This window comes from Venustampulla echinocandica (genome assembly GCF_003357145.1).
Source record: "Venustampulla echinocandica strain BP 5553 chromosome Unknown scaffold_4, whole genome shotgun sequence".
NCBI lineage: Eukaryota > Fungi > Ascomycota > Leotiomycetes > Helotiales > Pleuroascaceae > Venustampulla > Venustampulla echinocandica.
The window spans coordinates 82,175-98,867 of record NW_022474209.1 but is presented as its reverse complement, the minus strand read 5'-3'; the positions used below and the strand labels follow the sequence as shown (position 1 = coordinate 98,867).

The following is a 16,693-nucleotide window of genomic DNA, read 5'->3' as shown; positions in this document are numbered from 1 at the left end:
TCGATAAGATAACGGTTTCCAGGAGACGGGTTCAGGTTCAGGGGGGTTGAACTATCTAGAATTAATATCTGGATTATGGCATGATCCTCATGATGGCTGTGTTAAGAAATTTGTTATTCTTAGGGATGTATTCTTCTTACTAGCAAGAAGTCTATTAAATCTGCAAACCCCAATGTGAGACTAAGACAAAATTATGCTAATGCTACATAGCGCCACATTTCTATCCATACAAGCGCTAAAGCCGGTCTAATAATAACGCATATCTAAATATCCAGTTTCCTTAAGCCTCTCTATCCTCTAAATCCTGGTTGCGCTCCTCTTCCAGCCGCAACATGTGGGTATATCTAATACTCCACAAACTAACAACTAAACCCAGTAGGCACGCCACAATCGTTGCAAGGTAGGCATCACGGTAGCACTGCAAGCCCTCGCCGCATATGCGCTCCCCGTGCTCATCCACGATACTATGTCGATCATACACCATGCCATAGAATAGGTTGAAGATATTCCCGCTGATCACGGGACTCAGTGTCATGAAGCCCCAATTTTGGGACAAGCCATACACGCCGAATGCTTCGGCTACGAGGGAGGGGAAGCAGCCAAAGAGGAAACCGTATGCCAGGCCTGTGAATGAGGAGACGAGGACTAGGTTGTAGGGGTTTGTGATTGTGATGGCGCCGATTTGGGCGATGAGGAAGATGAAGGATGCTAAGGTGAGGCACCATAGTCGGGAGGCGTGGAAATATCTGACAAGGAAGTCGGAGCCGATGCCTTGAATGTGTTAGGAGTGGAAATATGAGAGGAAGAGGGGAGGTTACCGCTAAGAAGACGCCCAGCAAAACTGCAAATAGAAAGGATTGAGACATGCATAGCTTGCCGCTGCATTATAAAATCATCGGTTACCGAATCGTCGTAGTGCCGCCACAGAGCGGCTGCATCATTGCCAATATTGCTGGGTAACTGTTAGTAACTGGTTTAAAAGATGGCGAGATAATTCCCACATACTTGATTGTCATCAAACCAATCCCCGTGAGAATTCCCATTAGGGCGAATAGTTGCCAGAACTCCATATGAGGCAGCATTCTCACTCCTCGAATATCTACACGGTGGGCATAATCCTTAACATGAGGTTCTTCTCCAGATAATATATTCCCCAGGCTTGAGGAGGAGGATTTGGACATTAACGAAGAGGTCTCATCCATCTCGGATGGGATGATGTCCTCAGGTGCCGCTGGCCCTGTATCGTGCTGATCTAGGGCGCCGGTGTGCTCGGGGTGCTGAACTGCAAGTGCGGACCTACCTGGTTCTGGATCCAGCAATGCCCGCCTGCCCTCCTCCGATTTGGTTCTGTGAAGCCGATTTGCGCGCCCTGGGGTTGTCGACACTACGGTGTAGTGTGCATGGGGTAGCACCCTGAGAAAGAAAAACCCTATAAAAACAAGGCCGAATGTCCCAGAGGCCAGTAGGATCAAGAAGTGCCCTGTATTCCCAGGCAAAACGAACTGGGCGAACATGGAAAAGAAGAAGGCGCTCAGTCCGAAAGCAGCGAGGGGAAAGCCTGTGGCAGTTCCACGGTGGTGTGGCCAGTTCAACGCAGAAGTCTTGATAGCAGCTTGGAAAGCAGCACAACCACCGAGGCCGGTCATGAAGGTAAACATGCAGAGTAGGGGCAAGGAGCCAGAACCGCTATCGTATGCTTGATGTAGAGGGAAATAGCCCGCGGCGAGGAGAATAGCGCCCATCATGACGGCAAGCCGTGGCCCCTTCGCATCAACCAGCATTCCTATAGGTATCCCCATCGAGTACATTCCCAGATTGCCCGACGCCCCCTAGAACGGTCAGCACATAGTCGGAATAATAGAATGGACGGCGGGTCGTACTATCAGGTTCTGCTCGGTCGAGGAGAGCTTCAAACGGTCTGCGAATTGAGGGCCCCATGCTGAATAGGCGTACTGGCTGAATTAGCAGAGACAACAGCAAGATAAGGGCAACCAACATACATTAGTACCGCATGCCAGTGCTATACATGTGGCAGCAACACTCGACACAATGCGGCCGACACGGAGGGACTTTTCCGTCATGGTGACGGGAGATGGTTTGCGGGTTCAATGTTTACTCTTTCTGTGTCATATCATTGCGAAGGAACGGTGGGAGAGACATCAATCAGTCACGCGGTCAACAAATGTCCCATGCCAAGGGGAAAATTAAAATGGGGGATAGAACGACGTGTTATAAGGGCGGGTTACAGATCAGACTTGGTACCAAGACATTAGTTTGTTGGAAGTCTTTCATATGATGTAGGGGGAATTTATCGAAGGCGACTCCCTTCGGACTGCGCCCGTTGCCGTTGCCGTCTTCCGTCGCCGTTATCGCAGGAGATAAGGCGCTCCTCGATGTCTGCCTCAGGTATCAGGCGACGGCATTGCCCATTACCCAGCCACAGCGGGAACCTTCAACCGCCGCGTGGAGCTCCATCATCACCACTGCGTAGTCACTCACTGCTTGACCAGAAACCCACCGTTATCTGGAGATCCAGCTGTGGTCGAAGTGTTCATCGAGTATCTCTTATTACAGAGGCATCTATCGCGAACAAGATGGGTGCTCTCCTTTCCCTGCCGCTGCTGGCGGTGCCCAGCGTGGGCACAGTATGTCTCAATCAACCAGCAGGCAACTTGACATGGCGGCGGGTGCTGACTTCAACCTCTTTCACAGATATTTGGATGTGCTGCAAGCTGTTGCGGGGCGGCGACTTGTTCAGCGGTGTGTAGCGCCTGTGGGAAATGTGGGAATAGGTTAGTTAATGTCCTCGACTATGAATGCGCCCATATGCTGATAACCGGTCTTACAGCGTGGCGACTCGAATTGCCTACGCCCTCATCCTGCTAGTGAACTCGATACTATCGTGGATAATGCTTACGCCGTGGGCGATCAACAAACTACAACATTTGACCCTCGACTATATGACGATAAGCTGTGGGGATGGAGAGTGTCATGGATGGGTTGCGGTCCATCGGATCAACTTCGCCCTGGGCGTCTTCCACATCATAATGGCCGTGCTTCTACTCGGGGTTAATTCATCCAAGAATCCTCGAGCCAACATACAAAACGGATTCTGGGGCCCCAAAATTATCGCCTGGCTAATTCTAGTCGTTCTTACGTTCCTCATTCCGGAATCATTCTTCGCCTTCTGGGGAAACTATGTCGCTTTATTCGGAGCCACCCTCTTCCTTCTCCTCGGCCTCATTCTCTTGGTCGATTTGGCTCATTCGTGGGCAGAATACTGCCTTGAGCAGATTGATGCAACCGATTCCCGCGTGTGGAGAGGAGTCCTCATCGGATCCACTTTGGGAATGTATGCGGCTTCCCTTGCCATGACCATCGTCCAGTATATATTCTTCGCTGCCAGCGGGTGCTCTATGAACCAGACTGCCATCACTCTCAACTTGGTATTCCTAGTTCTTGTCTCTGGCATCTCCGTCCATCCTGCGATTCAGGAGTACAATCCTAAGGCGGGGCTTGCCCAGTCGGCTATGGTTGCAGTCTACTGCACATATCTCACCATGTCAGCTGTTTCCATGGAGCCAGATGACAAGAACTGCAACCCTCTCATTCGAGCCCAAGGCGCCCGAACGACTTCCGTCGTGATTGGTGCTATTGTCACCATGTTAACGGTTGCCTACACCACTACCCGAGCTGCAACCCAAGGAGTTGCTCTCGGAGGCAAGGGCAACAGCATCAGATTGCCAGAGGACGATGAGCATGATCTCGTCACTCAACAACCGGATTCCCGCCGGGAAATGCGTGCCGCAGCTTTGCGCCAGGCCGTTGAGGAAGGAAGTCTTCCAGCAGATGCACTTTTGGACGACGACGATGACAGCGAGAGCGGGAATACCGCGAAAGACGACGAACGAACCTCAACACAATACAACTATGCGCTCTTCCACATCATCTTCTTCCTTGCAACTGCCTGGGTCGCAACCCTCCTTACCATGAACATGGAGGATTGGGAGTCTAGTGATTTCGCTCCCGTTGGAAGAACTTATTGGGCTAGCTGGGTCAAGATTGTCAGTGCTTGGGTCTGCTACGGGATTTATATTTGGACTCTCGTCGCACCTATTGTATTACCTGATAGATTCGACTTCTCTTAAGCGCGCAGTGGGTGGGGTTTGGTGGGTCATTGCATTGTAGTGTTTATTGCATCTGTTTTATACCTGGGCTTGCTTATGGGCTTTAATAACTGAAATACCCTTAATTCAGAAGGCTCAAAATCAGTTATTGCAAGATCGTTCCATCGTCCCAAAGTGAAGATATACTTTTCTCTTGACGTAGCCAAACCTCATCTATAAATAGGAACGAGGGGAGCTTTCAAAGAGACTACTCTGCCTAATCACCTAAGGTACCTAGATATCGTGTTAAGCAGACATTTCACGATCCACAGTTCGTCATCGAGCATTATCATATGCCACGGAACACAAGACTATTCACGTCAATACTTCATATTCAGCTAAACCACCACCCTCACAAGCTATATGAACAGGTAAATTACCACCAGCCCAAGCCGACTTGCTCCCTTCAGAACTCCAGGACTTGAAAACCCCCAGACTAAGACCCTGGGAAAGTGTACATAAGGGTAAGGCAGCAGATATATATAAATCGAAGCAAAAATAAAATGAAACATATAGACGGATAGTCCTGTATATAAATCCAATCCCATCCATTTCACAGATCACCCGGTCCAAATATGTTATCCTCCTCCCTGAACCCTTATATATAAAAAGGGCTGCCCATAAATGAAAAGTAGGTAGGTACTGTTGGTAGGTAGTGCTGGAGAACCTTGCTCACAGCAGAGCGAATCGATCTCAAGAAAGAAAAAAAAAGCGAGGGGCATGAAGCTAATATGTACCAAAAGTCCAAGAAGATGAAAAGGAAAAATATGTGTTTGACACCATGTCAGTCCAACCCCTCTAGCCATTTGTCCACCCCCGGGCCGATCCCCAATGCATCACAAACTTAAATGATATCAAAGCAATCTATTCCAACCATACCATATCCCATTACCCAACTTTGCAAACTTATGACTCTCTTTATTCCTCAGGCTCGTCCCCATCCATAACAAACTGCACCTTCTCCTTCTTCCCTTTCTTTTCCTTCTTCTCCTTCTTCTCCTTCTTGCCCTTCTTTCCCTTCTTGCCACCAGAACTGCCTGGAGTCGGAGGGAATGCAGGGGAAGATGGCGATGCTATTGCGCTTGTAGAGGCTGATTCGGTCTCTTCGCCATCTCCTGTATTATCTGCTTCTAGGGCTTCTGCGCTTGGTTGGGTCGCTGGAGTAGGCAGTTCCTCTAAATCGGATGGCTTTTCGGCAGCTGGTTCGGGGTCTGCTAGGGGACTTTCTTCTTCCTCTACAGCAGGTGCCTTTGTAGCGGGCTGTTCTGAAGCAGGATCGTCGTCTGCAGCAGGATCTTCTGTTGTAGCTTCGTGCTTAGGGAGACGGAGAGGCTCCTCAGCCTCATCCTCCACTGGCGCGTCAGCATGGGCAGACTCCTCATGCGCTTCTGTCGCCGGCTCTTCGACCGTAGCTGCCTCTTCTACGACCGGCTCCTTGGCGATAGCCTCCTCCTCTGGAGCAAGTTCCTCGGTCGCAATAGGCTCTTCCGCTTCACCATTGTCTGCCATGGTTACAGGTTCTTCAGCTTCATCTACAGCCTGCTCTTTAACCACAGCAACGTCTTCAGTGGCGGGCTCCTCCGCTACATCGGAGGATTCGAGGACAGGTTCCTCCGCTGCAGCTTCTTCCTTGGCGACAGACTCCTCTGCGGCAGGCTCCTTAGAGATGGGCTCCTCAGCAGTGGGATCTTCAGCAACAGATTCTACAGTAGCTGGCTCTTCAGTCGCAAGCTCCTTAGCAGCAGCCTCTTCAGCAACGGGCTCTTCAACGGGAGGCTCCTCAGCGGCGATCTCTTCAGCAGTCTCCTTTTCGGCAGGCTCTGCTAGCACCGAGTCCTCTTCGATGGCAGCTACATCCTCGACAGCCGGTTCTTCGACAGTAGGCTCCTCAACAGCAGGCTCCTCGGCAGCAGGCTCTTCGACAGCAACCTCCTCGACAGCAGGCTCCTCAACTTCGGAGTCCTCTAGAACCGGAGTATCCTCCCGCTGGGGAGTTTGCTCTTCGGCCACAGGCGAAAGATTATGACGATAAGCATCATCCTCATCCGATTCCTCAAAACCCGATCTCTCGATCTCCGCTACTTCTGGTGCGGCTGTGCTTCTAAGCCAAGCGCCCTCAGAAATCGGCTCGGCGCTGTTAAGTATAACGGTATGTTCCTTTAATTGGCCGAGTCCCTTCTCGTTAAGATGGACACCCGCTGCCAATTCATCGACTTTGTCTCCTGTGGTCTGTACTTGGCTACCTAGGGCTTCGATCGATACTGTTATTTCCTTGACGTCTTTATTGCACTCCTGCACAGCGCCATTTAGAGTGTCGACATCAATAGCTTGGATGATCCCACTTAGCCCAGTGACTGAGTCGGCCACTTGCGTGCCCGTGGCATCAATTTCCGCTTTCAGCTCATCGCTGAGCGTAGAGATGGTTGTGGTAACGGTTGTGTGATTAATATCAATTTGTGAGGCGATGGACGTAACAGTCTCTTTAGTAGTATCAATGGATGCGGATGAGGTCTCCACGAGGGCTCGGACAGCCTTCACCTCCGAGAGGATCTCGGATGAGGAACTATCATCGCTCTGGGAAGTGAGTGCCGCAGCACCAGCTCCGGCTGCACCACCAAGGGCCAGGGCGCCAATGGCTAGAGTGAGCTCTGAATGCGAGTTCTTCGTATCGGTGTGGAGATCTTTTACTAGCGTGCTGTGATCATCGACGCCTGCTTTTGATTGCTCGACGATCGATTTTAGTTCGGAGATGTTGGACGAAATATCTTCGTGAGATATCCCCGCTTGAATAGACTCTAGAAGAGGGGTGTGAGAGGTTAGAAGCTCATGATTTAAGGTGACGAGTCCATGCGTTTCTTTCGTTGCAGCCAATAATTCTGGATTTGTTGTTGCCTCCTTGATGTCACTCAATGTGGAATTCTGCGCTTCGAGACTGCTGATGATGGTATTGAAATGAGCTTCTAAGGCGGGAACATCAGCGCTGGCAGGGTCATCGCGAGTAGACGTCTCTGGTTGCGGGGTAGATTTGATCTCAGCGAGTGTTGCTGTATGAGCTGCATGGGATTCATTGGATGCAGTTGTAGCATCTTTGATCTCACCCAAGGCAGTGTGATGTAAAGCGTGGGACTCGGTTAGTGATCCAGCAGCTTCTTTAATTTCCACGAGCACAGCGGTATGAGCAGCATGGGACTCGTTCGAGGCCTTTGCTGCTTCATGGATGGCGGAAAGGGTGGTCTTATGCTCGTCCAACGTGGCAGCAATCGTCCCGATCTGGGACTCCAATGCATCCAGGTTAACGTTTTGGGAAGGGCTTTCCTCGACAGACCTGGCTGACTTAAGCTCCTCCAAGGAAGCAGTATGCGCGACATGAGACTCATTCGATGCATTCGCGGCTTGTTTGATTTCAGCCAATGTCGCCTTAGTCTCTTCCAACGTCGCAGCAAGGGCGCTAATATTCGCCTCTAAAGCATTTGGACTGCTAGTCTCAGCAGGAACAGCCGAGTCAATAGACCTAGTAGATTTAAGTTCATCAAATGCGGTACCATGAGCGGCATGCGAATCATTGGAGGCTTGCACAGCGGCATGCAACTGCTCTAAAGCGGCTGTATGAGTAGTGTGAGAATCATTCGACGAATGCAAAGCAGTTAGAATCTCAGCGCTGACGTCTGCCTCCTTAATTTCTGTGAGGAGTGATCCGCTACTAGCTTGTGACTGGGCTATATCGTGGAGGGTGCTCAAGATTTCGGCGCTGACGTCTTCTTTGATTTCAGCGAGGACGGCCGTGTGGGATTGGAGAGTGTTGACGATGGTAGCGATTTCTGCTTGCAATGATGCCGTGCTGTTATCCTCTGAAACAGGAGCGATTTCTCTGCTAGTAGAAATATTGGCTGTCTTGATATCGTCTAGGGTGCCAGCGTGAGATTGAAGGCTGGTCTGCAGAGATGCTAACTGCGCTTCTAATGCAGCAAAATTGCCGTTGTAATCAGCAGTTGGAGCAGCAGCTCCGAGAGATTTAATTCCTTCCAATGCTTCGGCATGGGATGTATGGGAATCGTTCGACTTTTGAACAGCTGTTAATATGTCTGCACTTTGGTTCGCCGATTTATGCTCCTCGACAGTAGTAAAGACATTGTCTAGTTTGGAGCTTATGCCGGTCAAGCTGTCGCTATTGGAGGATAATCCTGATTCAACATTCTCTTTTATGACGAGAAGATCCTCCTTCAACGCCTGTAATAATGTGGTGAACTCGGGATCACTACCCGAGACCGGGAGAGCCCGTTCAGAATCGGAGCTCAGAGACCTGTCTTTGATCTCGCTCAATAATGTGGAATGAGAGGCATGCGAGTCGTTGGATTTTTGGACAGCGGCCAGAATCTCAGGATGTGCGTTGGCATCCTTAATTTCAGTCAAAGTCCCGCTGTGCGTTTCTACTGCATTTAAAACAGTTCCAACTTGTGATTCCAATGCACCAAAGCTCTCATGGTTCGAGATTATGCTATCCTCGACCTTTCCTTTTATTGTTTCAAGGTCTCCTGAGATTGCCTGTATAGTCTCGAGCACGCCCGGTTGGCCTTTTAATGCTACGAGGTCTGTCGAGATCGCATCGAGCTGGGCGGCGTGGGAGGCGAAGAGAGAAGCATGTTCCCCGACTTTCTGGTTGATGTCCTTGACGTTCTGGCCAAGGTTTGAGCCTATAGTATCAATAACCAGGCCGATATCCTCCTTCAACTGATCCAATTGTGCTTGCAGAACAGCTGTTGTGGTAGGCGACTGGTCGACGAAGGCCTGCAAAGAATCGACACTTGCTCTTGTTGGCACCAATGTAGCTTGTATGTCCGAAATGCTCGTTACCACCTCGTTGATCTTCTTGTTATTCGCATTGACAGCGCTCGACAGCTCGGCGAGCGTCGCAACGGTGCGCTTGTTGTTCTTCTCTAGTGATTGCTTGAATTGCTCGATGTCCTGGGGATTCGACGACTCGCTCGAGTTCCGCCGCCGGGGCGATGTGGGTGTTCCTGGGCTCGTCGGCGTAGGCGTCTCTGCACCTCCACGGCCCAATTTCTCCCCAGTGTCGAGACGGATCAGGATATCCTCCACACTCCTATTCGTTTTCCGCAGGAGAACCTCGTGCGAGTACACTGCTTCCACCACTGGTTGTAGGGTATCCAGCGCATCCCGGATTGAAGGTTTTATCAATCGGGCTAGGTTCGCCGCAATGGCAAGCTGGAAGGTCTCGCCATTGATAGCTTGATCGACGGCAGTTTGGAGCGCCTCGGGATCCAGCGGAGGATAATATCCATTCCCATTGGTGTGTACGGGACTGGTGACTTCGGGCTTGATGCGCTTGCCTTCAAAAGAAGCTCGTATGCGGCTTGTTAAGGGCGGGCGAGAATTGCTACGGGAGTTGGGAGCCATTGTGTTGTTTTGACGGATAATTGTTCATTGAAGAGACAGACTGAGGAAGCGGGACGCCGAGAATAAAAGAGAAGGTTTTTGCGACTTAACTTAACTGAACTTAACAGCATTATCAGACTCACCGTTGCTCACCGTTGTCGTGCGACCAGGCCCAATTGCCTATAGTTGAGGCGATATAGGATGTGGGCGTGGGTGTGCTTGGGGTTTGGGCGGTATGTTCATGCGTGATTGATCGCCGGCGACCGAACAACAGCGACATGCGTTGTTCAGGATCCACTAGCACGTAGCACTGGGCGCACCGGTGGAGCAACGTGTTTCTCCTGTCTGCAGCCGTTTTTGGGCATAAGGATCTGTTCCTATTTGCGGTGAACTGCGAGAGTGCTACCATGGTTGCAGCTCCGGCTCCTTGCTCGTGAGGCCATTTGCTCGAAAAACTCTTCATGCAGGTGTTGGGAACTTGGGAGCTTGGGAGTGAGTGACTGAGTTCGCAGGCTGCCCGAGGTGCAGCGGAGGTTTCTCACAATGATCACAGGTTCGACAACACAGAACTGCTAGAGACTCGACGCCCACCTTTATTGTTACAGCCTGCAATGCGGGCACTATGTTTCAACCAGTTTGCTCTTTATTGGACCACTTCTTTACTGCACAGAGATGGCTGTTTCTATTGGATTCCTGGGAGCCTTTTCATGTTCCCTATAGTTGGTCTGGCTCTGAAAAAGCAAGATGGCTCTAGCCAGAACATTATTGTTGTCGGTACATACGAACTCCGCGGTATATCTTGGTCTTTGGAGTAATAGTGGGCGTGATATGTTCTGATCTGTCATCCGGTTTCAACCCCATCCCGTACAAGTTCCAAATACCAAGTACCTTGTACTTGGGCGCCTTATGAGTTATTAGCTATTGGTGCTTTAGGTACCTAGATACCTAGTACCAGGTACAGTACAAACGAAGTATACGAAATACAAACCGCACCTAAGCGGCCATAAGAGAGAGATCATAAGAGGTGACGTGTATATTTATATTCCCCAACTCTCTAAGCCCGGAAGCAGCGCAACTCCCAGCAATGCAGTTCCATCCCAACTCCCAACCCCAAGAACCATCCCAGGATCTAGAATCATTCCTCGCCACCCATTGCCTAGCGACTGTTTTGGAGGGGCTTAGCGTTCTTCTGGTACCAAGCTCAACCGTCAATGCGTTCCATGATTCCCCAAACTTTCCGCCCAAATACCAATAGATAAAGCATTTGACTTATTAAAGTTGAAATATTGAAAGATGCGCAACTGCATGAAACGTTATCAGACTTGTGGCTATGTTCATGCTTTTTTTTCTATTCCTCTCTGCTCTGTATTTAGCATAAAGTTTCCGCTCCGACGGCTTCCCCAGATGACGCCTCCAGACCGAAACACCTCGGCAAATATTTGTCCGCCTGTGCGAAGCTTCCATTCGTTCGTTCTCATGCACAGGCTAGCTTGAACCCTTAATAAACAAAATATCATCTCCCCGCTACATTTTTTTTGTATCTTTGCGCGCGCGCTCAGTGAATTACCCTCGCCATGGCTTCCTCTTCCTCTTCCACCGGGGCGCAAATAAACCAGAAACTCGATGCCCTACCTCCAGCCATCGCAGAGAGGCTACCCCACATTCCGGAGTCAAAGGCCGAATTGAAGGACGACGCAAAGGTAGCTGGACAGAAATCCCTCCAGGGGTTGAGAAGTTTGGCAGCGGGAGGTTTCGGCGGCGTGTGTGCGGTCGTCGTTGGGCATCCCTTCGACCTGGTTAAGGTCCGGCTACAGACCGCAGAGCGCGGCGTCTACAGCAGTGCGATCGATGTTGTGAAGAAGAGTATCGCGAGGGATGGATTGAGGAGGGGATTGTATGCGGGGGTCAGTGCGCCCTTGGTGGGCGTAACTCCTATGTGTAAGTAAAATACGACCTGATCCGATTGCTTTTCTTTCTAGCTTGCGCGAGGATTACGAGGCTGATTAAAGGACAGTTGCCGTGTCTTTCTGGGGATACGATGTTGGAAAAGGTCTGGTCCGCCGCTTCTCCACCGTTGAGAACGATCAGCTCTCCGTCGCACAGGTCTCAGCCGCAGGCTTCTTCTCTGCCATCCCCATGACCATCATCACCGCCCCGTTCGAGCGTGTCAAGGTCATACTACAAGTCCAAGGGCAAAAGCAGCTGGCTCCTGGAGAGAAGCCGAAATACAGCGGCGGCGTGGATGTCGTGCGCCAATTGTACAAAGAAGGCGGCATCCGTTCGGTATTCCGGGGCTCCGCAGCGACATTGGCAAGGGATGGCCCTGGGTCCGCCGCCTACTTCGCGACATACGAAATCATCAAGCGAAAACTCACGCCGGTCGACCCTGAGACGGGGAAGGCGAGCGGAAATCTGAGTCTGGTTGCTATTACCACCGCCGGTGCGGCAGCAGGTGTTGCTATGTGGATTCCTGTGTTCCCGGTTGATACCGTGAAGAGTAGACTGCAGACCATGGAGGGCAACCCCACGGTGGGCGGCGTTATCCGTGGACTATATAGGAATGGAGGACTCAAGGCTTTCTTCCCAGGATTTGGACCCGCTCTTTGCAGAGCTGTACCTGCGAACGCGGCGACATTTTTGGGAGTCGAGCTGGCGCATCAATTCATGAATAAGACCTTTGGATGAATAGAAGCAAACCATAGATGGCTGTGGCGCGTGACGGATATGGATCGTGTACGGATTTGGTGTTCTCAAGATTTCTGGGGCATTTTCACGGGATTTACGGAGCATAGCAATCACGCAGATAGAATTATTGATACATTTTTCAACATCGCAACTTGCATGGTTTCCGCCATTACCCGAGTAATCTATATTAAATTGTGAACTGAAATATACACCATAGAGAATCATTTAAATCGAGGACAAAATAGGACAAAGCTCACCTAACTATACATTTCCGATTCCATCCGATATCTAACTACCTATCTTAGATATACGTTGCATTTCATCCCCAGAATTCTCATATGAAAACGGAACACGCGGAACGGTTGTCGGTTATCGGACAATTAGTCGCTGCGCGGGGCACTTGCTCTACTGTAGCCCCAAATTCCGGCGCTCCGAGGCCCCTTCTTCTTGGCTCCAGGGGGCTTATCCGCAGAGCCTCAGGGATGCATTTCTAACCCCACCACAAGGGTAAAATTCTTCAACCAACAAAAGGATACGTTAACAATCCATCTAGATGGTTGCTTGTAAACATTGCAACTCAGTTTTTATTTGCATACTGCCTCAGGTATCTTTAACTTGAGCAAGAAGTTTCTTTTTCCTGCAAACGGGGAACTAATACCTACCAAGGTGCCTACATAAGGCAGGGCAGGTAGGTACATCAACCCCTGAATCCTTGGGCGAGAGTTACATCTTCAGCTTTGCTTTTTATTTTGGGACCAAGCTCGAACAGTGAATTTTTATAGAGTAATTAGACCGCCTAAGCACCTGTTCTGGCTCTCCACCTGGGAGAATTACAGTTCTCTTCACAACCCTCCGCTTTCAACCCCCCCTGAATCTTCCAACATCACATTTGCCTTTACACCTGCAATACATGCTTTCTTCAGTATTCATATGTGCTTTTATGCTACTTGGTATTACTTTTTTGTTTTAAATTATATCCCGGCTTGTTAGTGGAAGGAAAGTGAATCCTCATCATCTCACTTTACAATCTCTCGACCCGGTTTGAGCTTTCGATTTGCGGCGGCGTCAACATTTCAACACTTCAACTGTGAGAATTGGTATAGTTATTTGGAAACAACTCCAAAATTGCCTATCCACATGGGGATACGTAAGGACAAGTAATTCGTGGGATATTACCCCACCACCCTTTGCATCTCCTCTTGCTGTTTTATGGTTGCCTAGTGTTCAGTTCGAGGCGTTTGGTGCAGATCTCTCGAGTTACGTTTGTTTTTAGCCTTGTAAGCTTTGGCATTTACTTCAGCCTTTCTATTCAGTTTTGCAAACCTTTACGCTATGCTTCGCACTATGTTTTGCATTATGCTGCGAGAGTTGGGGACTGCTAGTAGTGAACACATATGCGCATACCCCTTAGCGATGCGGTCGCATTACCGGCTCAACATCAAGACTTTGGAAAGCCAAGCAGCTCTCCTCCTATTGATTCATATACTATTCTCCATATTGCTACATACTCCCTGAGGATCGCATCAAACATATCCATAGGTATTGACGTGGCGCTGCTGCAAAAGTTCAAAGGGGCGGCACCGAACCGATGGTATGGGGTATAAATCAAAATAAGCGTTTTTCCGTTAATGTAGGCTCTATTCTGGCCGCTTCGCATAAACTGAGCGCTTCCTGTAGCAGGCGTTATTCTCAACTCCTCGGGTGACGATCCGGGGGGTGCTTATTGGGTAGCCTGTGAGAGTATCGAATGCTAGAGGTTACAGCTTAGCCGCTGCCTAGAGCTGAATTACTTTTTGGAATTCTTTTCTATTATTCTTTTTTAAAGGTGAGGTTTTGAATATGTTTTTTTGCGTTTATTTTTGCGTGTCATCTCGCGTCTGTCGAGGAGAAAAAGCGGGGTGCCAGCCTCGCGGTGGAGGGAAGCGATCGCGCACTGCACCTATGTTTGTTTACCTCGGATACGATGATTGTATATACATGGCTAAGGTGCCTAAATCAATAGCCTTATGTTAAATGATAGTTGCTAGGATGAGGAAGGCTTTCTTGGGGTTCTCACTATCATGGATTGTCCTATATAAAAGGTTCCACAGCCACCCCTTGCAGGTGAATTTCCTTTTTCGAGTCGTGTACTCGTCAATAGAGCCCGCACTTCGGCTTGATATTGAAATATATTTTACAGCCAGCCTGCCAATCGAAGATGCTTAAACCTTTATATATCTTTGATGTTCCCGCATCCATCGCCCCTCGTGCCTCTTAACGGCACCTCGATACATGCACGAACGGAACCCGCAAACCTTATTCTGATGAAGTGTGGCCGGGACTGCAATCTCTTGAATGATTGCAGGAATTTAGGCGCTTTTGCGAGGGCCGGGGATTGGCATTCGTAGGTTTGATGTCCGTTAACTATAAAAACATCTTCGCAAAGCAAAATAATTTCCCTCGTTGCCCCTTCACTACGCTATGCTTTTCTGCTTCTTTGTTTTGAGTCCCAATATACTTTGTTACAAAAACCGGTTGAATACTACCAATCACTTGCTCTGGCCTCTTTTAGGGGTGAAATTAGCGATGGAAAAGCTAGGCAACTTATTCTGGCTCTAGTATCTTGTCGGTCACAACAACACAATGGGCATGTTTAGCTAGATAGAAGAATCACAATGCAGTCCGAGAAATGGATAACAAGAGACCTTCTGCTGGTATAAGACCTGCCCATAATAAAACCAGTGATGTTAAGGAGGCCACATACGTTTGCCGAACTAGGTACTCATAGCCCACTGTGAAGGGAACTAGACTGGATTGTCCTTTGTGTAGAGGATGGAGTTTACGCTGGGAGGGCTAGTAAACATATAGTAAATGAAGGAGGTGGGGGCCAGTAGAGAAAGATCGCAGAGTTCTGGAAACGTGCTATAACGTGGATGGTATCTGTTTAAGTTTGTTCGTCCATCAACACAAGCGTGTCTGCGTGTCTGCGTCCCTGCGTGCCTATGTAACAGTTGAACGTACAGAAGAAATATAACCTCTGAGAACCAAAACCTAAACTCAAAACAAAACAAAACAACGTCATCCATCTTCCTGCAACCCAACTTCACAGCTCTACAGCCAAGTTGCTGAGCATCTCGAACATCTCGTCAAAGACCAGTCTCCCCTTTCTCAACCCCTGAATTACGCGAGAATGGAAGATCACGTTATGGACCACGACGCCGTCGACCATATCGACTCTGTCACCGCTCCTCCTCAAATGTCTGTGGCAATTTCCTCCCAGATTCCGGACCTGATCGCCAGACAATTCCCCCGCTTTCCTAAGCTTCCTCTCGAGCTTCGCCAAATGATCTGGACACTCGCAGTCCTCACACCCCAGATTACCACCTTCCGTATCACTCCGCACGCGGGGGTTTGGTATCCATCGGTTGCGCCATCCCATAGTCCAATTCGCTTTGTCAACAAAGAGGCACGCAGACTCTTCTTGCGTGTCAAGAAGCCATGCATCGACCTATTGATCAAGCTCAAGACGGATGCCGAACGCGCAGCCTCAGTTTTTGACACCTGCAGTTATGTCGAACCCCTTGCACCTCAATGGCGGAATGCTTATGCTTTGGCACCAAAGATATTCGTCAACCCGGCCATTGACATCATTTGGATGAACACAACTTCCCTGAAAATGTGCCAGATGGGGCACTACTGGATTGATCTTCAGATCCAACGGTTGGCATTGGATTACGAGGTCTGGAAACGCTTCACGAAGGTCTTCGATTTCCCCGAGACTTACATTAACAAGAATATCCTCGGCCTGGGTGTCAAAGAAGTGATATTTGTTGTTGGAGCAACCTCCAGCAATGCTCCGGTCCCGAATATCATTTTCGTTAAGCCGAGAGCACCCCCTAGTGTCGTCCTTGGGACGAGATTTTGGGAGGGTGCCGTTGGGCGGGAATTTCTCATGTCGTCCCGCCGAAGATTCCGAAAATATGTTTGCGAGACAGAACTCAAAGAGAAATGCACCTGGGAGTGCCTGGAGGAGATTGTCTTGGGTAACGTGGACAAGGCCAGGCAAAAGGTCGAGGAACTTAGGAAAAACAACGGTAAGAATACGTTCTCTAGCCTTGCTAGAACCAGAATTTGCTAACATGTAACAGATCCTCAGAGGTTGGCTCGATACCCCCAGGTATCCATCATGAGCGTCAAGTTCATGGAGGCAGTGGCTGTCACAGTCTAGAGGGCAGTTGCTGGTTTGTTTGCAGGGGTCCGGGGGTCTATGGGTAGATAACACTCCAGTCTAATAACATGGGATATCTCAAGGATTGACTTCACATGAACCCGCGTGACTCAAATATACAGCAACACAGTTAACGTTGACAACCGTTCCGTATTCCGGACAAACCTTAGCTCGGACGAACTGTTCAACATATTTGGGACGAAAAGATGGTATGCTCTGCAAGTTTGGTCTTCTGAGAAAT

General features: G+C 49.5%; 5 protein-coding genes across 5 annotated transcripts; 3 read left to right on the top strand and 2 right to left on the bottom strand.

Moving 5' to 3' along the window:
* Window positions 1–280: 280 nt before the first annotated feature.
* BP5553_06318 (MFS general substrate transporter) lies at window positions 281–2,081 on the bottom strand (the record flags this gene model as incomplete). The annotated part of the gene is made up of 5 exons (XM_032014941.1): window positions 281–771; window positions 819–952; window positions 1,006–1,829; window positions 1,881–1,952; window positions 2,001–2,081. 5 exons carry the CDS (start codon window positions 2,079–2,081, stop codon window positions 281–283), a joined length of 1,602 nt encoding a protein of 533 aa, XP_031868362.1.
* A 513-nt stretch (window positions 2,082–2,594) lies between these two features.
* Window positions 2,595–4,148, top strand: BP5553_06317 (Membrane protein-like protein TMS1; the record flags this gene model as incomplete). The annotated part of the gene is made up of 3 exons (XM_032014940.1): window positions 2,595–2,645; window positions 2,849–3,068; window positions 3,148–4,148. 3 exons carry the CDS (start codon window positions 2,595–2,597, stop codon window positions 4,146–4,148), a joined length of 1,272 nt encoding a protein of 423 aa, XP_031868361.1.
* Window positions 4,149–5,084: 936 nt separating this feature from the next.
* BP5553_06316 (uncharacterized protein) lies at window positions 5,085–9,581 on the bottom strand (the record flags this gene model as incomplete). Its single annotated transcript, XM_032014939.1, has 1 exon — window positions 5,085–9,581. The coding sequence occupies one exon, from the start codon at window positions 9,579–9,581 to the stop codon at window positions 5,085–5,087; it is 4,497 nt and encodes a 1,498-aa protein (XP_031868360.1).
* Window positions 9,582–11,134: 1,553 nt separating this feature from the next.
* BP5553_06315 (Mitochondrial carrier) lies at window positions 11,135–12,245 on the top strand (the record flags this gene model as incomplete). Its single annotated transcript, XM_032014938.1, has 2 exons — window positions 11,135–11,498; window positions 11,575–12,245. 2 exons carry the CDS (start codon window positions 11,135–11,137, stop codon window positions 12,243–12,245), a joined length of 1,035 nt encoding a protein of 344 aa, XP_031868359.1.
* Window positions 12,246–15,095: 2,850 nt separating this feature from the next.
* BP5553_06314 (uncharacterized protein) lies at window positions 15,096–16,452 on the top strand (the record flags this gene model as incomplete). The annotated part of the gene is made up of 3 exons (XM_032014937.1): window positions 15,096–15,104; window positions 15,334–16,318; window positions 16,373–16,452. The coding sequence occupies 3 exons, from the start codon at window positions 15,096–15,098 to the stop codon at window positions 16,450–16,452; spliced, it is 1,074 nt and encodes a 357-aa protein (XP_031868358.1).
* Between the last annotated feature and the right edge of the window lie 241 nt (window positions 16,453–16,693).